Source organism: Squalius cephalus, assembly GCF_949319135.1.
Source record: "Squalius cephalus genome assembly, chromosome: 6".
Classification (NCBI taxonomy): domain Eukaryota; kingdom Metazoa; phylum Chordata; class Actinopteri; order Cypriniformes; family Leuciscidae; genus Squalius; species Squalius cephalus.
In genome coordinates, this window is record NC_137127.1 from 23,344,368 (window position 1) to 23,371,280 (window position 26,913).

General features: G+C 38.2%; 1 protein-coding gene across 1 annotated transcript; it reads right to left on the reverse strand.

The window, feature by feature from the left end:
• Positions 1-15,266: 15,266 nt before the first annotated feature.
• Positions 15,267-25,794, reverse strand: LOC307159862 (extracellular calcium-sensing receptor-like; the record flags this gene model as incomplete). Its single annotated transcript, XM_079873560.1, has 6 exons — positions 15,267-16,162; positions 16,341-16,464; positions 22,380-22,610; positions 22,736-23,554; positions 24,029-24,320; positions 25,589-25,794. The coding sequence occupies 6 exons, from the start codon at positions 25,792-25,794 to the stop codon at positions 15,267-15,269; spliced, it is 2,568 nt and encodes an 855-aa protein (XP_079729686.1).
• Between the last annotated feature and the right edge of the window lie 1,119 nt (positions 25,795-26,913).

Sequence of the window (26,913 nt, forward strand, 5' to 3'; positions counted from 1 at the left end):
TCGCTAACTATAGTATACTATATACTAGTAAAATACAGACGTCCGCACAGACATTGATAATGGTGCGGAGTAGAGCGAGCATTTTCAATGTATTCCTATGGATGTAGGAATTAACTAAAACATTTTATTTATGTTTTTGTGTCCACTGTTCAACCGCAACCGCGTCACACACACACACACATTCCAGAATTGCAATCTTGACATCGCAGCCTGTTCATTATAGCCCTAATACAATATAATAATAAAAATAGTCAACCTAACATAAACGAATTACACTGCTCTGTTTAAATAGTCAGTAGTACAATTTGTACCATTCACAGAAAGCAGAGCTCCACTGTGATGTTTCCAAGCACATTTTTGCGCGTGTGAAGAGGATGATTTTTTCCATCGATATTGGAACACGAGTGAAGTACAAAGCCTATAATAAAGAATAGTTTTGCATCCAAATACATCGCAAATATTGAAACATTTTGATTCTAATGAGAGGGTTACGTGAGACCAACACTGCTTACTTTCGTTTTTATTTTTACATTAAATTTAAAGGATTTGTTGTGGAATATTTTGAGTGTATCATAAAATCAGAATAAGGTAAGACAAGTAATATTTTCTGTCTTATATATATATATATATATACGTGTATATATATATATATGTATATGTATGTGTGTGTGTGTGTGTGTATATATATATATATATATATATTATAGATAGATAGATAGATGGATAGATAGATATTATATATATATATATATATATATATATATATATATATGTGTGTGTGTGTGTGTGTATATATATATATATATATATATATAAATATAGCTGCGAGCAGCGATGGAGGGCCAAAGCCGGCGGCACCGCCATCCCCGGTGCCTTTAGGTAACTAAAGGCTCCGGGGTTGCGGTGCCACCGGCTTGGGCCCGTAATCGCTGCTCGCAGCTATATTTATTATTATTATTATTATTATTATTATTATTATTTTGTCAACCTTTCGGGCACTTTTGGGGCCCTTAACATGCTCGAAAACTCTTGAAATTTTGCACACAGGTCAGAACCCGCGGCCATCAGGGCCGGGCTGAAGCTGGTACCCGGGCGTGGCAGGGGGCCTCGACAGCGCCCCCTGGAACGGGATCCGAACACTTGTCCATAAATCAGACACGCTTGCATGTAATAATATGAAACTCGGTACACATATAGACCTCATAGGGCCGAACAACTTTCGTGCTCTAAGTTTTACGCCAGACCAACAGGAAGTCGGCTATTATAGGTTGTTTGGAAACGCATGCTGTGGAATTTGATGTACTCCTCCTAGGAAATTCATCCATTCGCCTCCAAACTCGGTCGGCATGAAGTCAAGACATTGAGGATGCTAAATTGCGGACGGATTTTTGATATCTCGAACGGTTTGGCCGTGGCAAGGAAACGAATTTATGGCGAATAATTCAAACAGGAAGTGTGTTATAACTTCTGCATACATTAACTGATCTTGATGAAACTTCAGCAGTGTGTTAGTTGTAAGAGGCCGATCACATGGATGTGACATTTGTGAGTCAAAGTTATAGCGCCACCAACTGGCAACAGGATGTGTGTCACTTTCAAAATGCTTTGAAATCACCCTCTTATTTTTACCCGATTTGCTTCAAACTTTATGTGTATAATGTAAACACACGGCAGATGTAGACCTGTGAAAGGATTATTGATATCTTAGATACTGTTGCCGTGGCAACGCATCAAACTTTAATATTCTTTTCGGATGCTTTTGAGACTCTTCACATGCTTGAAAATGCATGAAACTCGACAGACACATCACAGTTATTAGCCCGTAGACTTGTGCAAAGTTTCAGAAACGGGCGTGGTGAGGGGCTCAGTAGCGCCACCTTTAGTCATAAGTGGGGGGGTTAGTTTTATCAACAGCAACAAAACTTGGTATGTGTATTGTTCTCATCAAGACGGACAACTTTCTAATTTACATTAACGATCTCCGACCAACAGGAAGAGATATATTTTGGTTTGAATGTGGATTTTCTGAAGAATTTTCTCTCCCTCTCTCTGTGTCTCTGTGTGTGTGAGGGGAGGGGGGGGTTTGACTATTGCTTTTATATTGTTAATCAAGGTTTCAGAGGCTTTTGGGGTCCTTAACGTGCTCAAAAACTCTTGAAACTTTGCACACAAGTCAGAACCCCCTGCCATCAGGGACGGGCTGAAGCTGGTACCCGGGCGTGGCAGGGGGGCTCAACAGCGCCCCCTTGAACGGTGTCCCAAAACTTGGTCCATAGATCAAACACGCTTGCATGAATTAATATGAAACTCGGTACACATATAGATCTCATCGGGCCGAACAACTTTCCCCCGGTCAAGTTTTACGCCAGCCCAACAGGAAGTCGGCTATTATGGGTTGTTTGGAAAACGCTTGCTGTGGAATGCGAAGTACTCCTCCTAGAGAATTCATCCAATCCCCACCAAACTCGGTGTGCATGAAGTCAAGACACTGAGGATTCTAAATTGAGGACGGATTTTTGATATCTCGAACGGTTTGGCCGTGGCGAGGAAACTAATTTATGGCGAGAAAAGAGAAACACGAAGTGGAATAACTTATGCATACATTAACTGATCTTGATGAAACTTCACCAGTGTGTTCGTGGTAAGAGGCTGATCAGATGGATGTAACTATTGTGAGTCAAAGTTATAGCGCCACCAACTGGCAGCAGGAAGTGTGTCACTTTCAACATGCTTTTGACAAAAGTGGGCGGGTTAGTTTTAACTACAGTAAAAAAAAATAGTTTGTATATTGTACTCATCAAGCCGGACAACTTTCTAATTTACATTCATTAGCTCCAGCCATCAGGAAGTCAGATATTTTGGTCTGAATGTGGATTTTTTGGATATTTCAGACTCTGAGTTTTTAGTTACTCCTCCTTATACATAGGGCTATACTGCCCTCTTGTGTTCAAAATCAGGTAGGCCTATTGTATCTATATAAAAATATACTAGGTAATATGTGACTTTGAGAATATTTTACCACCGGTTAATCGACGTGTGACACCACTGGGGGCTTTTGAATCGCCAGCTTAAAAACGAAAGTAAAATATGTTCGTCCGCACTGACATTGATAGTGGTTGAGCAAGCATTTCAAATGAATTCCTATGGAAGTAGGAATTAACTGAAAAACATTCCTCGCTCGTTCCTCGCCGTGGACGCGCACCGATATGAATGCCCATGCAGCCGTGAGCATTTTAGTTTAATTTTAAAATTAGCGCCTTTCGGGGGGTGGATTGCTTGAAATTATTTTACAAAAGCACAATGTTGTGTTTTATTGCGACTGTACACAAATATAAGTTAACACTTTGCAGTTTGAATGTCGTCCTGTATAATGACGGAGTATGTTTTTATGTGTCCACAGTTCAAACGCGCCCACGCCACACACACACACACACACACACACACACACGGTTTACTATCTTTGTGGGGACTCTCCATAGCCTTAATTTTTTTTATACTGTATAAACTGTATGCTATCTCCTCACACTAACCCTACCCCTAAACCTACCTATCACAGAAAACTTTCTGCATTTTTACATTTCCAAAAAAACTCATTCTGTATGATTTATAAGCTTGTTTACCCATGGGGACCTCTATTTAGGTCCCCACTGTGACACGAGTCCCCATGAGTCTGTATGCATTCAGGTTGAAGTCCCCACCGGGATAGAAAAACATGAACACACACACACACACATTCCAGCATTGTAATCTTGACATCGCAGCCTGTTCATTATGGCCTTCATAAAATATAATAATAAAATAGTCAACCTAACATATAACAATTACACTGCTCTAAATAGTCAGTAGTACAATTCATACATTCACAGTAAGCACCGCTCCACTGTGGTGTTTCCAAGCACATTTTTGCGCTTGTGAAGAGGATGATTTTTTCCATCGATATTGGAACACGAGTGAAGAACAAAGCCTATAATAAAGAATAGTTTAGCATCCAAATACATCGCAAATGTTGAAACATTTTGATTCTAATGAGAGGGTTACGTGAGCCCAACACTGCTTTCTTTCATTTTTATTTTTACATTAAATTTAAAGGATTTGTTGTGGAATATTTTGAGTGTATCATAAAATCAGAATAAGGTAAGTCAAGCAATATTTTTGGTCTTTTATATATATATATATATATATATATATCTATATCTATATATATATATATATATATATATAGCTGCGAGCAGCGATGAAGGGCCAAAGCCGGCGGTACCGCCACCCCTGCGGTGCCACCGGCTTGGGCCCGTAATCGCTGCTCGCAGCTATATTTATTATTATTATTTTTTTGTCAACCTTTCGGGCACTTTTGGGGCCCTTAACATACTCAAAAACTCTTGAAACTTTGCACACAGGTCAGAACCCGCGGCCATCAGGGCCGGGCTTAAGCTGGTACCCGGGCGTGGCAGGGGGGCTCAACAGCGCCCCCTTGAACGGGGTCTGAAAACTTGGTCCATAAATCAAACACTCTTGCATGAATTAATATGAACCTCGGTACACATATAGATCTCATCGGGCCGAACAACTTTCGTGCTCTAAGTTTTATGCCAGGCCAACAGGAAGTTGGCTATTTAGGGTTGTTTGAAAAACGCATGCTGTGGAATTTAATGTACTCCTCCTACAGAATTCATCCGATCCCCACCAAACTCGGTCAGCGTGAAGTCAAGACATTGAGGATGCTAAATTGCGGACGGATTTTTGATATCTTGAACGGTTTGGCCGTGGCGAGGAAACGAATTTATGGCGAGAAAAGAGAAACAGGAAGTGTGTTATAACTTCTGCATACATTGACTGATCTTGATAAAACTTCAGCAGTGTGTTCGTGGTAAGAGGCCGATCACATTGATGTGACTATTGTGAGTCAAAGTTATAGCGCCACCAACTGGCGGCAGGAAGTGTGTCACTTTCAAAATGCTTTGAAGTCACCCTCTTATTTTTACCCGATTTGCTTCAAACTTTATGTATATAATGTAAATACACAGCAGATGTAGAACTGTGAAAGGATTATTGATATCTTAGATTCTGTTGCCGTGGCAACGCATCAAACTTTAATGTTCTTTCCGGATGCGTTTGAGACTCTTAGCATGCTTGAAATTGGATGAAACTCGACAGACACATAACACTTAATAGCCAGTAGACATGTGAAAAGTTTCAGAAACGGGCGTGGCAGGGGGGCTCAACAGCGCCCCCTTGAACGGGGTCTGAAAACTTGTTCCATTTATCAAACACGCTTGCTTGAATTAATATGAAACTTGGTACACATATAGATCTCATCGGGCCGAACAACTTTCCCTCTGTCAAGTTTCACGCCAGCCCAACAGGAAGTCGGCTATTATGGGTTGTTTGGAAAACGCTTGCTGTGGAATGTGAAGTACTCCTCCTAGAAAATTCACCGTGTCCCCTCCAAACTCGGTGTGCATGTAGTCAAGACATTGATGATGCTAAATTGCGGACGGATTTTTGATATCTCGAACGGTAAGGCCGTGGCGAGGAATCGAATTTATGGCGAGAAAAGAGAAACACGAAGTGGAATAACTTCTGCATACATTAACTGATCTTGATGAAACTTCAGCAGTGTGTTCGTGGTAAGAGGCCGATCAGATGGATGTAACTATTGTGAGTCAAAGTTATAGCGCCACCAACTGGCAGCAGGAAGTGTGTCACTTTCAACATGCTTTTGACAAAAGTGGGGGGGTTAGTTTTAAATAAAGTGAAAAAAAAATAGTTTGTATATTGTTCTCATGAAGCCGGACAACTTTCTAATTTACATTCATCAGCTCCGGCCATCAGGAAGTCAGATATTTTGGTCTGAATATGGATTTTTTGCTAAATCAGCCTCTGAGTTTTTAATTACTCCTCCTAAAAGGTTTATTTTATTCCCACCAAACTTTTTCAACATGATAAAAATATATTAATGATGCTAAATTGTAAACGGATATTGAATATCTCAAACGGTTTTGCTATGGCGAGGGATTAAATTAATGTCAAAAAGGAAGCAGGAAACATCTCATAACTTCTAAAATTGTAATTATACACCATTTATTTTTATTTAAAATTATACAAATATTAGAACTAAACCCATTTTATTCTGTTTTTGCAATTCAAGGAGTATGAAAAAGTTAAAAACAGGCTATTTAGTGCTATTTGGTTCAACAAAAAAGCAAACATAGGGCTATACTGCCCTCTTGTGTCCAAAAGGATATCAAAATAGTATATAAAACGTTTTACTAGGTAGGCCTATTGTATTTAAATATAAATGTATTAGGTATATGACTGTGAGGATATTTTCCCATCGGTTAATCGACGTGTGACATGAGCGGGTGCTTTTAAATCGCTAATATAAAAGTGAAAGTAAAAAACGGACGTCCGCACGGACATTGATAATGGTGCACGTTGGAAAGAATGATACTTTTAAACATAACACTAAACCGCCATTAGGTGTCTCCAGGCGACCATCTTAATGAGCGAGTTATTGATTCATTCGTTCAAACGATTCGTTCAAATGACTGAGTCATTCATGATTGAGACAGATCTTTATGGATTGACCATTGAATCTTTGAGTCAACCGATTCGTTTCAAAATGCTGAATCATTCAGTAATGAGAAAACAAGTTGCTGTGAGATGCGCGATGGTTCTGCTGTGATCTTTGTTTAACTATTTTTGCTGCTGAAACAGAACAAAAACAGTCAATATTGCATCTAAAATGTAAGTGACTTAATTGTAACTGTTTATTAACCTGCTGTATGAAATCAATGTCACAGTTTCAATTGTGATTGTATTCAGGAAATAGTTGCCTACTCGTCAAGTGAGGTTGCTTAACTCTATCATATGTTATAAAATATATAAAAACTCCATATTTGTAATTTTTATAGTCAGTATGTTGTTAACTGGGTTGCTTTTTTGTGTGCTGCGCTCATTTGTTTACAATTCTCCTGGAGAAGCTGCATGAGCCTCAGCAGTGCAACCTTGTTACCATTGATCAGTACATTTATAATTAACTGTTGATTGCAACTTAAAATGAATGTAATGCAATTAGAATAATCTCTCTTTTTAGTGATTCCCAAGTTATTTTTTTGTTATTGACGTTCTAACCAGGCTATACTCTGGTCGGGCAAGTAAAATTTTCTTTCAGGTAGGCCTATTGTATTTATATATAAATATATTTGGGATCTGACTGTGATAAAATGTTCCCACCAGTTAATCGACGTGTGACACCACTGAAGGCTTTTAAATCGCTAACTTAAAAGCGAAAGTAAAATACAGACGTCCGCACAGACATTGATAATGGTGCGGAGTAGAGCGAGCATTTTCAATGTATTCCTATGGAAGTACGAATGAACTAAAACATTTTATTTATGTTTTTATGTGTCCACTGTTCAATCGCAACCGCGTCACACACACACACACACACACACACACACACACACACACACACACACACACACACACACATTCCAGAATTGCAGCCTGTTCATTATAGCCCTAATAAAATATAATAATAAAATAGTCAACCTAACATATACAAATTACACTGCTCTGTTTAAATAGTCAGTAGTACAATTTGTACCATTCACAGTAAGCACCGCTCCACTGTGATGTTTCCAAGCACATTTTTGCGCGTGTGAAGAGGATGATTTTCTCCATCGATATTGGAACACAAGTGAAGTACAAAGCATATAATAAAGAATAGTTTAGCATCCAAATACATTGCAAATGTTGAAACATTTTGATTCTAATGAGAGGGTTACGTGAGACCAACACTGCATACTTTCATTTTTATTTTTACATTAAATTTAAAGGATTTGTTGTGGAATATTTTGAGTGTATCATAAAATCAGAATAAGGTAAGACATGTAATATTTTCTGTCTTATAATATATATATATATATATATATATATATATATATATATATATATAAATGGATATTTATATATACATATATATATTTATATATATGTGTATATATATATACACACACACACACACATACATACATATATATACTGTATATATATATATATATATATATAAATATAGCTGCGAGCAGCGATGGAGGGCCAAAGCCGGCGGCACCGCCATCCCCGGTGCCTTTAAGTAACTAAAGGCATCGGGGTTGCGGTGCCACCGGCTTGGGCCCGTAATCGCTGCTCGCAGCTATATTTATTATTTTTTCTACTTCTCGGGCACTTTTGGGGCCTTTAACATGCTCGAAAACTCTTGAAACTTTGCGCACAGGTCAGAAACCGCGACCATCAGGGCCGGGCTGAAGCTGGTACTCGGGCATGGCAGGGGGGCTCAACAGCGCCCCCTTGAACAGGGTCAGAAAACTTGGTCCATAAATCAAACACGCTTGCATGTAATAATATGAAACTCGGTACACTTATAGATCTCATTGGGCCAAATAACTTTCATGCTCTAAGTTTTACGCCAGCCCAACAGGAAGTCGGCTATTTAGGGTTGTTTGAAAAACGCAAGCTGTGGAATTGAATGTACTCCTCCTAGAGAATTCATCCTTTCGCCACCAAACTCGGACAGCATTAAGTCAAGACATTGAGGATGCTAAATTGCGGACGGATTTTTGATATCTCGAACGGTTTGGCCGTGGCGAGGAAACGAATTTATGGCGAATAATGGGACACAGGAAGTGTATTATAACTTCTGCATACATTGACTGATCTTGATAAAACTTCAGCAGTGTGTTCGTGGTCAGAGCCCGATCACATTGATGTGACTATTGTGAGTCAAAGTTATAGCGCCACCTACTGGCAGCAAGAAGTTTGTCACTTTCAAAATGCTTTGAAATCACCCTCTTACTTTTACCCGATTTGCTTCAAACTTTATCTGTATAATGTAGACACACAGCAGATGTAGACCTGTGAAAGGATTATTGATATCTTAGATACTGTTGCCGTGGCAACGCATCAAACTTTAATTTTCTTTTTGGATGCTTTTGAGACTTTTAAGATGCTTGAAATTGGATGAAACTCGACAGACACATCACATTTATTAGCCAGTAGACATGTGCAAAGTTTCAGAAACGGGCGTGGTGAGGGGCTCAGTAGCGCCACCTTTAGTCAAAAATGGGGGCTTAGTTTTACATAGAGTCTTAAAACTTGGTATGTATATTGTTCTCATCAAGCCGAACAACTTTCTAATTTACATTTATTAGCTACGACCAACAGGAAGTCAGATATTTTGGTTTGAAGTTGGATTTTCTCCTTCTCTCTCTCTCTGCCTCTGCGTCTCTGTGTGTGTGTGGGGTGGGGGGGGGGGTGTCTTTTGAGTTTAAATTTAGTTTTTCAAGGTTTCAGGGGCTTTTGGGGCCCTTAACGTGTTCGAAAACTCTTGAAACTTTGCACACAGGTCAGAACCCACGGCCATGAGGGCCGGGCTGAAGCTGGTACCCGGGTGTGGCAGGGGGGCTCAGCAGCGCCCCCTTGAACGGGGTCTGAAAACTTGGTCCATAGATCAAACATGCTTGCATGAATTAATATGAAACTCAGTACACATATAGATCTCATCGGGCCGAACAACTTTTCCCCGGTCAAGTTTTGGAAAACGCATGCTGTGGAATGTGAAATACTCCTCCTAGAGAATTCATCCAATCCCCACCAAACTCGGGGTTCATGAAGTCAAGACATTGAGGATGCTAAATTGCGGACGGATTTTTGATATCTCGAACGGTTTGGCTGTAGCAAGGAAACGAATTTATGGCGAGAAAAGAGAAACACGAAGTGGTATAACTTCTGCATACATTAACTGATCTTGATGAAACTTCAGCAGTGTGTTCGTGGTAAGAGGTCGATCAGATGGATGTAACTATTGTGAGTCAAAGTTATAGCGCCACCAACTGGTAGCAGGAAGTGTGTCACTTTCAAAATGTTTTTGACAAAAGTGGGGGGGTTAGTTTTACCCACAATTACAAAAATCAGTACGTATATTGGTGTCATCGAGCCGGACAACTTTCTAATTTACAGTCATTAGCTCTGACCAACAGGAAGTCAGATATTTTGGTTTGAATGTGAATTTATTTGAAAATTCAGCCTCTGCATTTTTACCCACTCCTGCTAAGTGGTTTATTTTATTCACACCAAACTTTTTCAACATGATGAAAATACATTAAAGATGCTAAATTGTGAACGGATATTGAATATTTCAAACGGTTTTGATATGGCGAGGGATTAAAGTAATGTAAAAAAAGAAATCAGAAAACATCTCATATCTTCAAAAAATTTAATTATACACCATTTATTTTTATGTAAAATTATACAAATATCAGAACTAAACCCAGTTTTGGGTTTATTCAGTTTTTTCAATTCAAGAATTATGTACAAGTTTAAAATCAGCCAGAATGCGCTTTTTAGTAAAAAAAAAAAAGCCATACATAGGGCTATACTGCCCTCTTGTGTTCAAAATCAGGTAGGCCCATTGTATATTGTATTTATATATAAATATATATTAGCGATGTGACTGAGAATTTTTTTCCCACTGGTTAATCGATGTGTGACACCGCGGCTTTTAAATCGCTAACTTAAAGGGATACTCCACTTTAAATTGAAAATTCTGTCATCATATACTCACCCTCATGTTGTTTCAATCCTTTATGAATTTCTTTCTTCTGCTGAACAGAAAGGAAGAAAGAAATTCATAAAGGATTAAAACAACATGAAGGTGAGTATATGATGACAGAATTTTCATTTTAAAGTGGAGTATCCCTTTAAAAGCGAAAGTGAAATACGGACGTCCAGTAGGAATGAACTAAAAAAAAATTCACTCTGTTCTGCTCGTTCCTCGCCGTGGACGCGCACCGTTATGAATGCCCGTGCAGCCGTCAGCATTTTAGTTTAATTTTAAAATTAGCGCCTTTCGGGGGTGGATTGCTTGAATTTATTTTACAAAAGCACAATGTTGTGTTTTATTGCGAGTGTACACAAATATATGTTAAGACTTTGCAGTTTGAATGATGTCTTGTATGAAAATAATGAATGAGTATATTTTCATGTGTCCACTGTTCAATCGCGCCCGGGCCCGCGCCTGCGCCACACACACACACACACACATTCCAGCATTGCAATCTTGACATCGCAGCCTGTTCATTATAGCCTTGATAAAATATAATAATAAATTAGTCAACCTAACATATAAAAATTACACTGCTCTGTTTAAATAGTCAGTAGTACAATTCGTACCATTCATGTAAGCACCGCTCCACTGTGATGTTTCCAAGCACATTTTTGCGCATGTGAAGTGGATGATTTTTTTCCGTCGATATTGGAACACGAGTGTAGTACAAAGCCTATAATAAAGAATAGTTTAGCATCCAAATACATCGCAAATGTTGAAACACTTTGATTCTAATGAGAGGGTTACGTGAGCCCAACATTGCTTACTTTGGTTTTTATTTTTACATTAAATTTAAAGGATTTGTTGTGGAATATTTTGAGTATCATGAAATCAGAATAAGGTAAGACAAGTAATATTTTCTGTATTTGATATATATATGTATATATATATATATATAAATATAGCTGCGAGCAGCGATGAAGGGCCAAAGCCGGTGGCACCGCCACCCCGGTGCCTTTAGGTAACTAAAGGGACCGGGGATGCGGTGTCACCGGCTTTGGCCCGTATTCGCTGCTCGCAGCTATATTTAAACTTTGCGTTCATATTCTGGGCTCATCTCATTTTTTGTACATAGCATAGCCTACTTTGTTATGATTTTAGTATCATAATGATTAATAAATGCACGCACAATTATCCATGAACTTGATTTGAACAAATGCCTTTCATGTATGCACAATTCAGAATTAAATGAATGTGCAGCAATTTGTACAAATACAGATGTAGGCCTACTATACTGTTGTAGCCATTAAATAAGCGCATTTAGTTTCATATTTGTTAAAATATTATAGTATTATTTTTTTCCATTTACGTTGATTTATGAAAAGTGAACAGCGCAAGTAAGAGGATGCGCAATATCGAGAGACATGGAGCGGGTCAGACATGATTTTGACCACTTTATTAAGTTTTATTTTGTAGAAAACCTTTCTTTAAAGTGAATTTCGTTTTGTATAAATTGTATCTTAATTTTAATCAATTTTTCATCAACCAATTGCCTGGATTTAATAAATAAGAAGCAAATATAACGGACAATATAATCATGGAGGCACCCGTGCAGTCACTTGCATTGCACCTGAACTCGAACGCATCTCATCCTAACTTAACGAAACTCAGTGTATGCCTCACATAGACATGAGAAATACATCAAATACACCAAGCTTGAAATGTCTTTAAACGAAATAATTCAAAACGAAAAGAAAAAGGCTACTCTGTGATTATGTAATCCATTATGTGCATTTCTCTCTATTGGCGCGTTCACAACGAATATGGCAATCGTCAACTTCATCTTTGCAGCCGACGCTGTCAGAAAACACTAGTTTATTAATAAAAATCAATGCACGCGTCACCGGATTTACAAATGCCCATCTTGCTTGTTGCACGCACACATATTATGTCGGAATAACGAGATATTATGTTGAAATAACATTATTATTAATAAAACATCTTTTCTATTTGATTGAATGCTGAATATTGCGCTTGTTCAATTTAATAAATGTGTAAATAATTGTGGTCATTAAAATAATTGAATATTATAGCTAAATATTTAGTGGGCAAGTTTTGCTCATTTATATGGAAGCTTGTTTCCGCCACTGAATAATAAATAAATAATAATAATTGCAACTTTTTATCTCACAATTCTGACTTTTTTTCTCACAATTGCAATATATCAAGTCAGAATTGTGACTTTTTTTCTCAGAATTGCGACATATGAAGTCAGAATTGTGAGAAATAAAGTCGCAATTCTGAGAAATAAAGTCGCAATTGCGAGATATAAAGTCAGAATTGCATGATATAAAGTCGCAATTGCGTGTTATAAAGTTAGAATTGTGAGATATAAACTATTCTGAGGTAAAAAAAAAAAAAAAAAAAAGTCCGTCTTTTTTTCCCCTTAGAATTGGACTTTATATCTCACAATTGTGAGTTTATATCTCACAATTCTGAGAAAAGATGTCATAATTGCGAGATATAAACTCACAATTGCGTGTTATAAAGTCAGAATTGCGTGATATAGTCGCATTTTGCGAGAAAAAAAGTCAGAATTCTGACTTCATAAGACGCAATTGCGACTTTATTTCACGCAATTCTGACTTTATATCTCGCAATTCTGACTTTATAACACGCAATTGCGACTTTATTTCACGCAATTCTGACTTTATATCTCGCAATTCTGAGAAATAAAGTCAGAATTGCAAGATGTAAACTCGCAATTGTGAGATAAAAAGTCGCAATTATCTTTTAAAATGTTTTATTCTGTGGCGGAAACAAGCTTATGTATGTAGCCTATATATATATATATATATATATATATATATATATATATATATATATATATATATATATACATAGCCTACAATTAGGCAGCTCCCCCAGTCAATGATCTAGCACCCCCTCAGCGATCTAGCACCCCCTCAGCACATGTTAAAAATTCTCTGGAGCCGCCCCTGGCCGTGACAGGTCGAGTGACAGGCGAGTATAGCCGTGACAGGTCGCGGGACAGGCGAGTATAGCCGTGACGGGTCGTGGGACAGCCCCATATAGACGTGACGGGTCGCGGGACAGGCGAGTATAGCCGTGACAGGTCGCGGGACAGGCGAGTATAGCCGTGACGGGTCGCGGGACAGCCCCATATAGACGTGACGGGTCGCGGGACAGGCGAGTATAACCGTGACAGAAAGCGGGACAGGCGAGTATAGCCGTGACGGGTCGCGGGACAGGCGCGTATAGCGGTGGCAGGTCGAGTGACAGGCGCGGCAGGTCGAGTGACAGGCGCATATAGCGGTGGCAGGTCGAGTGACAGGCGCGTATAGCGGTGGCATGTCGAGTGACAGGCGCATACAGCAGTGGCAGGTCGAGTGACAGGCGCCAGTGGCAGCTGCCCCTGCCACGGAAAGATTTTACCCTTACTGATTATTCTGCTTTAAGGAGATAAAAATGATCAACCTTGATTGACATGGCAATAAAATTCTATCACATTATTTTGGCAGTTAGAGTTTTGGGTGGGTTTTTGGACTGGAGATCATCCACTCAATCTGGCAACACTGATACCAGGATGGCAGTTTTGTCTTTTAATTGATAACTTTAAGGGATTCAACTAAAAATGAAAATTCTGGGTTACAGCTTATTTTAAGGTGTCCTTGTTATAGGGTAATTATACAGTTAAGTGCAGTCAAGTCATCTTCATTTATATAGCGCTTTTAACAATGTAGATTGTTCCAAAGCAGGAGAAGTCAGTAACATGACAGGTATTACATATACATATATTTAGTAATCAATGACATGATTAAATGATCATTTTAACTGTTTGGAAATAACTTTTTAACTTTGAACATTGTGCTAGACATTGCAATAGCTATGTAGGTAATATTAAGAAATCTGTACAATGGAAAACCAACCTTTACTATGTGCAATAATGTTCTTTAGACTCTACAGAGTGTACAAGATGCCCTGAGCGGTTCTGGTCAAACACTGAAAGAACAAGGTGCATCTCAAAAGTTGATATTAAGAGTAATATTTACAGAGTAATATTAACATCATGCACTTATTATAAAGTTGGTAGTAGGGATAGGTTTATGGTTAGTCGCTTGTAACTATTTACTGTTATTACTACTAAGTGCATACATTTTTGAAAATATTTTATTTTGTGTTCTACAGAAGAATGACACACATACGTCCTTGTAAGTAAATTATGAAATTTAATTTTTGGATAAACTCTCCCTTTAACATTAGTACTTCACCTTACTGTATCCCATACATTGTTTGGGTTATGGGTTTGGGTGAGTGTAGGGAGGGGAAACAGTTGATGAGCCCATGAAACCCTGTATCCTGCTATTTTTATGGTATTTTTCCTCTTAATTCAACATTGTGGGGGTGAAGCAAAATCAGAGATTAAACTTAAGTAGGTTTTTTCTATTTATTCAAATTATATTGTTTACTGAGACACGATACCTTGAAATACACATATAGAAATATAAAAAACAAAACACCTATAACATTTAGAGTAGAATGTTTAATTTAATTTAATGCATATTTTTGTTGTTATTGGGATAAATATTGCACTCAGTAAAAATGTTGCCTTTTCATAAAAGTCTTGCAATTGTAAACCTTATCTGGCCATCATGGTTTTTTTTGTATTTTTCTCAGGTTTAAGCAGAAGGATGTAACATTTAGGGGTGAATATACACAACAACAGGCCGTAACTGGAAGCCAAAATGGCGAAAATCTCCACAGCCACAGTGTACTTCCCTGGTGAGCTGACGTACGCCGGCACAAATGCAATCCACACAGCACAGAAGATCAGCAAGCTGAAAGTAATGAATTTAGCCTCATTGAAATTGTCTGGGAGCTTTCGAGCAAAGAAGGCCAGCAGGAAGCAGACCACTGCTAACAGAACGATGTAGCCCAGCACCAGTACAAACCCCACAACAGACCCCACTGTGCACTGCAGGATCACTCGAGCGCCAAGCTCACCTGCACTCTCTGTGGGTAGAGGGGGAGCCAGCAGCAGCCACAGAAGACATATGACAACCTGAACCAGTGTGCAAAGGAAGATGCCTGCCCTCTGCTGGATGGGCCCAAAGTACTGCATCAGGTTAGGTCCAGGCAGAGTGGCTCGAAAAGCCACCAGCACCACCACAGTCTTACTAAGGACGCAGGCGATGCAGATCACAAAGCTCACTCCAAACAGGGTGTGACGTAGCATGCAGTTCCATGGCACAGGCCGACCAATGAAAACTAGGGCGCACAGGAAGCAGAAGGTGAGCGACACCAATAACAGGAAGCTCAGCTCAGAATTGTTGGCCCGCACAAGGGGTGTATAACGATGATGGAAAAAGGCAGCCAGAACAGTTGTGGTCAGTGTCGCCCCAGTGATAGATAAGACTGTCAGGACAATTCCCATGGAATCTTGCAATGACAGAAACTCTACAACCTTTGAGATGCACCTTGTTCTTTCAGTGTTTGACCAGAACCGCTCAGGGCATCTTGTACACTCTGTAGAGTCTAAAGAACATTATTGCACATAGTAAAGGTTGGTTTTCCATTGTACAGATTTCTTAATGTTACCTACATAGCTATTGCAATGTCTAGCACAATGTTCAAAGTTAAAAAGTTATTTCCAATCAATTGAAATGATCATTTAATCATGTTATTGGTGACTAAATATATGTATATATAATACCTGTCATGTTACTGACTTCACCTGCTGCACAGGGAAGACAGTCGAAACAGCAGACAGGTTTTCCTTTTTGTACAGCCTTTCTAGTGCCTGGAAGACAGCTCACACTACACACCGATACAGGAACCTGAATGATACAGAAATAAACTCAATTAGACTCACATCATCCTTCTAACAACACAATATCTGTCAGCACAAGCACATAAAGAAGTCCAGAAAGAAAGAAAATCTTCACACAAATGCATTCCTCTCTTTCTATAAAAGACAGGTACACTCTCATACACACAATCATTTACTCATTCACAGGACATATCTTTCCACTCTCAGCAGGGGTTTGTCCATTAAAGGGCTGTATCTGCTCCATACTGAGAGGTTTGATGATGGACGCATTCACCTGCACACTTCTTGTACCCTTTTTACAGAGGGCACTTGAGAATGTAAAAGCATGACTTTTTGTGGTAACACCACGCAAGACTGTTTTCATTAGTGAAAGAGATTGTTTTTTGCCTGCTGATTTGTTTCTCCCTCTTTTTCTACATGGCGAGAGAGGAAAGTCCGTTTTTCTGAGGTGAGAGACTTTGCGCTGCTTGTTGTCTTTGCGCTGCTGCTGGCGCGTCACGCATGGCGATGACGTCACAGATAGGCAGACTGAAGCGAGTAACGTTTAACGCCTTTATCATTAAAAGTGCTAAGAAAAAACATCCATATAAAGTCTGACGTGCTTAAATCCAATGCGTTATTTCCTAGTATCAATACAATCGATTGATTACCTTTTAAAACGATGTTAGATCGATATGTCGTCCGGAAGGCCAATTTGCCGCGCACAGATCGATGTAGTTGGATCATAGGAATATAAATCGATACATCGATGTAGTTGATGAATCGTTACACCCCTATATATATATATATATATATATATATATATATATATATATATATATATATATATATATATATAGGCAATAGGCATACAGAGACTCGGACATGTAAGATCACATGTAGTCATTTTTAAAGCTTTATCTGCTGATTCCAAATCGTATCTTATATTACTTATTATCTGTATATAATTATGTTAATTTAAACTACATTTATAATAATAATAATTGTTAAACTAAAATTGCTAATGTGTAATGGATTAGGGGTATAATATTATATAAATCATGTATAAATCATATAAAATAATTATAATAAATATTCATCACTAAAAGCCAGACAATTTTGTATTTAAAAATACCATGTAGGTATTGTAAAGGTCAAATTGTAAATTACCTTTAATTTGGAGCAAGAGTAACTTGGGGAGTGACTTTATTGCATCAGAGATGTGTCACTTTGCTTAATGCTGATTGGTCCAATATCAGTTTGAGATATCTTACCTAGAAGATAACCTGCCATGGAGCAGGTTTGCCATGAAGCACAAGGTACTGTGGCAAGCCACTTTCATTGTGCCTAAAACCCAGGGTTGGCAAACTAAACTGAAACATACCTGGCTATCCCCCTAAATCGGCTTCATTGAATAGGCCCCTGATTTGTCACTCATAATCAATCAGGGGTCATATTGAGATAAAATCTGGTGGTGACTCTTATGGACTAGCAAGGTATGTCATGACATGACATGATCCCACCAGACACATTTATTTCAGACTATGTTGTAACTAATTTCTAACCCTACATACATTTGTGAGAAAAAAATAAAAGAAACTTTTATACAAAAATTAAATACATACTGTTTGGATAAATGCACAAAGTACTGACAACCCTACATACATTTGTGAGAAAAAAAAAAAAAAAAAAAAAAAAAACCTTTTATACAAAAATTAAATACATACTGTTTGGATAAATATACAAAGAACTGAATGTGTCAGTCCAGTGGTATAATTATTGCTTTTGATGTGAGGGATCCTGGTTTTAAAACCTGGCTGCCTGTTCAACTTAAAAAAAAAAAAATTATTAAAAAAACAAAACATGCAAGTTGTATTCTTTGCTTTCACCATCTAGTGCTATATATACTTATTCTGCTTATATTATTTTCTATAAGGGGTCCGTCCTGTCAGCCGCTATACTGCAGTAGCGCGCACTCTTCAATTGCACACGCAAATGCGGCGGAGCGCGCTGTAGGTGTCAGGAATCACAGATGATACAGACAAGATGGTAAGTTCAATGCTTTAATTACAGAATGAATCGGAGTCGGAGACAAATGGTGAGTAATAACAACACAGATAATCAGAGATGCTTAGCTGAATAGTAATAGAGTCTTTCTTTCTCTCTTTCTTGCAGATGAGGATGATGGAAGATCGGTGAAGATGGAATCCTGACAGAAGGCCTATATCGCTTCACTATATATAAAGCACAAAATAAACTACAAGCATGCAACGTCGTTACGTTTTAAATTAGAAACAAAAAACCCTGTGTTGTCCAGATTCAGTATCTGTGGTCAGATGATGTTGTTAGGCTATATGTCCGTGTCATTATTCTATCATTATTTTAATAACTTGTAACAAAATAAAGTCTCTCACCTCAGAAAAACGAAATTTCATGTCCTGTCATCGTTATACTGTGCTCGTAGCGTGCACTCTTTAATTGCACTCGCAAATGCGCCAGCGCGCGCTGTATCACTTCACTAAAGCGCAAAAGAAATACGAGCATGCAACGTCGTAAATTAGTAAGATACGAAATAAAAGTAAAATACCAATAAATTACGTTATTGGTACGTCATGTGTGTTGCTATTTATCAGGAGCAGTTTCCATGTTTCTTTACCAGTTCTTCTAAGTATTGTGTATCACCATGGTAGCCTAATTGTTGTTTGTTTCCATAACAAAATGCCACTTACTGGTTATTTTGTATATTTTTATATGACTATGGTGGCTCATACCAAGATTGTATTAAAGGGACACTTCACCCATTTGCATTAAGCTTTGCATTGTTAGAAACCCAGTCATACTATTGAATGGTCGTGCAACACTCTCTCATTTTCCCCTGAGACGGGAGAAATCTGTTATTTACCTCTTACACTTCCTCCTACAATGACGCAAAAATCGTCATTTTGCGTCATTGTAGGAGGAAGTGTTAGAGGGGGGGATTTCTGTTAAGACTACAGACACTAGTTTCTCATCTTTCCCAGGGGGCGGGACCCGCACACGCTACAGACCTATTACAGATCAGTGGGTGGGACTTTACTCTCTGAAACTGAAAGCAATATCCTCCATCTTGTTTGAAGCTAAGCTAACAGGCGCTGTGGAGACAGATGTAAAGTTATGACAATAGCGGAGGAGAGTGCTCAATATGATATAGAAGAAGAGGATTTCGGAAGTCTGATGCTTGAATCAGGTGTTTGTGGCTACCTTTACAAGACGCATTATAGCGAAGAGCAGCCGAGGCAGAAGACCTGCCTGCCGCGGACGAGGAGGCAGGACTGGCTCGAGTTAGGGCGGACTAGTGGCGCCGGTGATCTCACAATGCAGCTACGAACAGCTACGAACACAGAGATAGAGTCCGTCTGCGGCAAAGAATTTCAACGATGACAATTTCTCCTGGACGAAATCTCTGAATCAGACGAGGACACGGACGTTTGTGTTGAGAACTATCCTAGTTTCGCACCGCATATGTTCTGACTGAACATCCAGGTACCATGCAATAATTCACCTTTTCGAAAGAAATACAAACGAGGAGTAATGCACTATATGAGTTCGCCAACTAACTAGACATTTTGTGTGAATGTGAAATGAATTTCAAGCTCTGGTAGTAGCTAGCCTTGTAGACGGAAGAGCGATTTCTCTTATAGGCAGATATGCGCTTTCTGGATTAGTGGGAGTGGCTTGCGGAGCTGTGCAATGTGGTGCATTGTGGGAGTTGTTGTCTTTCATACAAATGCGTTCTGAAGTTATTTTTTGTCTTTTCTCGGTCACGAAGGCACCAAATTCAAAAATTATTTTACATTTCGACTACATATATGACCCACTTTAAATAAAAAACAATGTTCAAATGGGTGAAATGACCCTTTAACAAAAACTAGTTTGGGACTGCTATTTAATAGCTTAACCTCGCAGTGCCTACTGTTTATCAGTATTTGTCATATTCTTACAATTTTTTTTTGTATGTTAAGTAAAGGGGGACAGAACTTGTGTGTCAACAATTTTTGTGTAAACAAATGTATTATAATAGGCCTATATAATTCTTAAAAAGGTGGGTCGCGGCTTGATGACCATGGGGAAATGTGGGTCCCATGGCCAAACTATTCAAAACATCATTCAGTGTTGTGATAATCGTAATTAATAATCGCAATTACAATTTCAAGGGAATAATCGACAATTATGATTTTTGTCATAATCGTGCAGCCCTACTTTATTCAAATAAAATGTGAATGCATTTGACATTAATTGTTGTTTACTTGTTTGTTTATATCCATCAGAGCCGGACAGTAACTGAGTACATTTACTTGAGTACAGTACTTAAGTACAATTTTGAGGGATCTGTACTTTACTTGAGTATCATTTTTGGGGAGTACTCATGACTTTACTCAAGTACATTTGAGAGGCAAATATTGTACTCTTTACTCCACTACATTTCTATCCATAACTGTGAGTACCCGTTACTTCCAAAAAAAAAAAAAAAAAAAAAAAAAAGGAAAAAAGAAACATCTCGGAAACCCTCTCAAATGTGATTGGATTGTGCAGGCGCCACTGATTGGGACAGCCTATCAGCAATCACCTTCAGCTTTCCGCCAAAGTCAACTCCATGGTCAGATTTAGATAAGAGAAGAAACCATGGACGAAACAATGGATGAAGACACAGCAGGTCCATCCTGGGAGCGATATTTTTTTCCCCAGGATGGTAGGGAAAGACTCATGAATATTCATTAGGGAAGTCATCCCTGATTGGTCTTAACCCCAGTGACGGGTAGGTTTAGGGACGGGGTTATGGAGGTCATAAGACCCCCAGTGACGGGTAGGTTTAGGGGTGGGGTTAGGGGTAGGTCATCAGACCAATCAGGGATGAAAAAAAAAATCGCATCCCGGGAATGTGCCAAGCCGTGGCCCCACCTCGCCAGACTATTTCAATTTTCTGAACAAGTTAATGATAGTTTTCGCTTCAAGTGTTTGCTGTGTTTACCAATGTAAGCACTGTGGCAGTAGTAATGCAATATTTAGAAAATGTACTCTTGTACTCTTGATACTCAAGTACTTTTAAAAAGAAGTACTTTAGTACTTTTACTTAAGTAGACATCTGACTGTAGTACTTTTACTTGTACTTGAGTAAAATTTAGCAAGGGGTATCTGTACTTTTACTCAAGTAATGTAGCTGTGTACTCTGTCCGCCTCTGATATCCATAATTAATTGATACCTGATTCCCTTCCAAGAATTTTTGGCTAAAAAGCCACTGAATCGATTTCAAGTCACTGAATCGTTTCGGATCGTATCGTTCTAAATGAACCAATATCGTCCTTGAATCATATCGACAACCACGAATCGCGATACGAATCGAATCGTTGTTAAAACGAATCGTTACACCCCTAATATATATATATATATATATTACACCCCTAATATATATATATATAATTATATATTATATATATAATTTAACTTTATAACTTTAACTTGCACTGATACAGCAAGATATTTTCTTGCTGTGTATGCATTTATGGATTTCATATTCTTCAATCTCTTAATCTTCGGTAGAAGAGAGAAAATAATCTTGCTGACTCTCTCACAAGAGGTGAATCACAATTTATTTATGTTTCAAGGCATGTGATTGGCTGTTTGCTACAGATGTCACACGTTCATGTGCATGCTCTCCATTAACTCAGAATCAAAGCCTGAGTTGACAGAGAAAGTGCCATGGTACCAACAAAGCCTGACTGAATTGGTTTGGTTTTGTCAACTTTAAACTAATCCTGTAACCCTGAGTTTGTTCAACTACCATAATGGTACAAGCCCCAGATTGAGCCCCTTAATGTTTGTTTGTATTTGCATCTCTAAAGGCAAATATTTAAACTAAAAACATTTAAAATTATATAATGAATGAAAAGTCACTGGATTCTTACTTTGTCAGTCCAGCCCCCACCCCAAAACACTTTCTCAAGGCTTATGTTCAGCTCCTGGCCTGGTCCTTTGGCTGCATCAAACTGTCCAACCTGGACGAAATTCACTGCTCCACTTTCATCAACATGCCAGTTCATAACGTCATAAGAGGCAGATGGCTCGCCGTTATCTTCAAAATAAACCAGCTCACCCACTGGTGTTGTGAAGTTTACTGCATTTAAGTAGTACAGAAGCTGTAAAAGGAAAAGAGTACAGATTATCATATGCAGTGATTATTTTTAAAAAAAGTGTCGTTTACATAAAACATAAAAATTGAAAATATTATTTTAAATATTTTTTAGACCCCTCCTGTCTGTACCTGTCTGGGCTTTATTTGAGTCACATCAGGACATTCTCCATCTTCAAACGGCCCTCTACCAGGCTGACAGGCCAGCATGTTGTGAATAGCATTGGCAATAGCATACACAGCCTTATACACATTGTAAGTAACTCTCAACTGTGAAACATCAATGTAGATGTGACCATGTTTCTCCACATTCTCTGAGCCTGTGCACTTTGGCATTTTAAATGAAGGCTGCCAGTACTGTGCCAGCGAGCAACCAAATATTTCTTCCCATACATCTTTTACGAACGGTTCATTTGGCTGCTTCACAGGGCTCAGCTGGGCAAGATAAGCACCAAGACCATGAATATCAGCTCGGCGCAGGGCAAAGCCAATGGTACCGGCTAGAAGAGGAATGCTCGCTTGGTCAAAGAACTGAATGGAGGTGCTCCAGGCCTCTGTGGCTATCCACTGTCTGTTGGTCACATTCTGCACCACCACTTCCTTGAATAGGACTACTATGTCGGGGGCAATGGCAAATGTCACCACCACACGAGCTGTGGAACTCTGGATCCTCTCCACAGTTCGCCTGATCCTGCTTTGTGAGTGTGATTTAGGAATGAATTCCAAGTAGTCTACGCAAATCCCTAAATGTTCCAGTTCTTTCAAGAGCAGCTGCACACCACTTTTACCATATTCATCATCCCCTGCAACCACCCCCACCCAGGTCCAGTCCAGCAGGCGCAGCAGATGGGCCATGGCCTTAGCCTGGAAGGCATCACTGGGAACAGTACGCAGGAAAGAGTGAAATCTACGACTGTCAGTCAGACAAGCACAGGATGCAAAATAACTAACCTGGGCAGACAAAGCACAGAGACAAGATCTGAAGAAAAACTGTGTTAAAAAAGCACATTTTATGCTTAGAGACACTGTAGCTAAATTGCTACACGTATATAAACAATTTAAATAATTCATACTGTTTTCAATAGACCTGTGTACAATTAGCAGTTGCTTACACTCTAAAATGAACTATTGCAACAAGTTTAGCATGTCAAAGTTACACTACATTGTAATTTCCTACTGACACCATTATTGGCTGATTTGGATCATATATATATATATATATATATATATATATATTCTATAAAGTAAATAACCCAGTTCATTAAATATTGGAAAAAGTACTTGAAAATGAACACTTTTCTAAAAGTCACCCCAAAACAAAGACCGCATAAACATAACCCCCCCCCCCCCCCCCCCCCAAAAAAAAAACATTTAAGTGGGAAAAAACAATCAATGATTGGGTCTCTGAGGGTCAATTCACTATACCATGGGGATATCAAAAACTCCCAGCGTGTCAGCCACCACTATTGAGGCAGAGGAACGAGCGTCACCGACAATGACAGGCACCATTGGAGGTCCGTTGCACTCAGCGCTCGACACTGTCTCCTCCTGCCCTGTTACCAGAGCTAAAGCAGCACTCAGTGTTGTGCTCTCAGCTAGGCATGTATCGGCTACCAGATATCCCAAAGTAAAGTTTGGTAGCAGAACAGGGTCCCGATTAATCTCCTCCACGGTGAAAATCATAGCTTTGAGCCAGCGGTATGAACGAAGGTCAACACTAAAAGAGAATGTAAAATGTAAAGTTTTGTAATTTGAGAAATAACTGAATTGGGTCAGTTCAGCAATAATCTATATGGAGGTATATCCTGATGTGATATGAAATCCTAGTTTGTTGGAATATGCACAATGAAAATGTTGTTTCAGGCAACCTAAATGAGTTTATTAAATTAAAAATCAAAAATAGGTATTTTAGGCTGAGTGGAAAGTCAGGGTGAGGTTAGGTAATTACAGTTAACAGAAACCCTCCATGACAGTGGCGTGCATGTGAGTCTTCAAACTAAGCAGCCAGCAGATAACATTAAGCTAATACAGAAAACTTACATTTATCCTACCATGCTACTGTAAAAGTTGCGGCAGCATACAAGTTATGCTTAACTAAAATACAAGTATAAATCTATTTCAGCCGCATTCTGAGTCTGACAATGTCATTCGTTTTTTCCAAGGCCATATAGCAAGTCTTATTAGCTCGGGGAAATAGGTACATATAGTGAAAGGAAATTTTAAGTCCATGTCCAACTCTAAATTGTAAGGAATTTATATATTTGTTTTCATAGTAACACTTTACAATAAGGTTAATTTGTTTATTAATGAACTAACCATGAGCAACACATTTGTTACTATTTGTTAATCTTAGTTAATAATAATACAACTGTTAATTGTTTGTTCATGTTATGTCACAGTCAGTGCATAAACTAATGTTAACAAATACAACTTTTGATTTTAATAATGTTTTAGTAGGCTAAATTCTGAAATTAATATTAACTAATCATTAATAAATGATGTAGAAGTGCAGTTTATTATTAGTTCATGTTAACAAATTTAACTAATGAAACATTATTGTAAAGTGTTTCTGATTTCATGATAGCTAACACTTTAATGCATATAATATATACATAATATTTACAACATCAACAAAACTAAACATGAATTCCTCATAATTACCTTCTTGATTCTCACTGTTTTGTTTGGTAAAGTAAATAATATTTAGTAATATTATCATCATTTCCCTATTTTCGTTTGATGTGCTATGCATTCTAATTGTATCGACGTCTTTTAATAGAATGCCAAGGAAAGAAAGGATAAAAATAAAAAGGAAAACAAGAAACTCTTTTTTTGTGTGTGTGTGTGTGCCCTTTTTGGTCCTTCCGCCCCTGCCCCTGAGGAGGTCTGTGCACGCCACTGCTCCATGAAAAACATTTTGAATGTATTAACAGTTGTTCTACAAATTGCCTTATAGTTCATTTTAAATGTTCTCATTATTCTCACCCCTGGCAGCGAGCAGCATGCTGCATTTCAGTAAAAGCATGATCAGGTGCTGGTGCTTCATTATGAACTGGAAACAGACCACCAATTATCACATCTCCCTCTTTATACAAGCTCTCTGAAAAATATCTGCCCTGCAGACCACATGACAGGCCTGCACCACAAACCCCGACCATCTCAACTATGATTCCCACCAGCCACAACCACATAATCAATTCCATCACTGCAGGCTCACGCTTTTCCAGCAAAGAAAGAAAGGTTAGATGATAACTCCTCTTTTGTAGACTTTAATTTGCCTGGGACATAAGAACATGCAACAGGAAAACAAGTGAGTGGGGGATAATTGTAGAAAGCCCTTGGAGAGCACAAAAACAAATAAAAACTACTTTGAGAATTAAAATGCATAACCCCAGTAATAGTGATACCCGCTTTGTTAAAGCTGGGGCCTGGGTAAGTATTTGTTTCACAATATGATTACCTATAATAATCACATGTATTTTCCATTCCCTTTAGCAGCAATAAAGTCTATTGAATCCAATACTGGTCTGGTATGAGTCTTTTTATATATTTAAATAACCCAATGAATTAAGTAAAGCAATGTGAAAAGTAATAAAATGTGAAAATATACTCTTTTGAAATAAAATAAAATGTCATATTAAATCCTTTTAAAGGATTTACAATTATATGAAATAAACCAAACACTTATCTTAACAAGTGTTAAACACCCTGAAATGTATAACTGTATACCCATATGGAAAAGGTTTGCTAAAAACTCATGTAATTCTTATATGTTCCAACAGAATATTGTAAGGGACATATATGCTGCAAAAACCACATATATAAATTGCATAATATTAATGTATTTTTAACCATATTATGTTATATATGTCCTACATACAACTAAAGCCATATAGATTTTCATGATGTAAAAACATAGGAAAATAATGCTAATTTAATATGAATGTCCAGCATGGACGTGTATAAAACACAGTGCAGTTTACCAATCAGTATAAGGCTGTACTTCACTCATGCTTGTTCTTATCTTGTCCTAAGTTGAGCCCTATGCCTGTAGTCAATCATGGTTATATAGGCCTATAATCAGCCTTAGATGAAACACAACATTTAAACTACACACACAAGCACACATTTTAATTACAAAATTATTTATGTGTTCTACAAGATACAGTTGCATATTTCACATATCAATAGTTGTCATTTTAAATCCTGCATCATCAGATTTCATTTTCATTTGTGACAATTTCTCTAAACTTTATCACTATGGCATACAACAGTTCTATTCTTAACCTACAAACATAAAACTTTCCTAA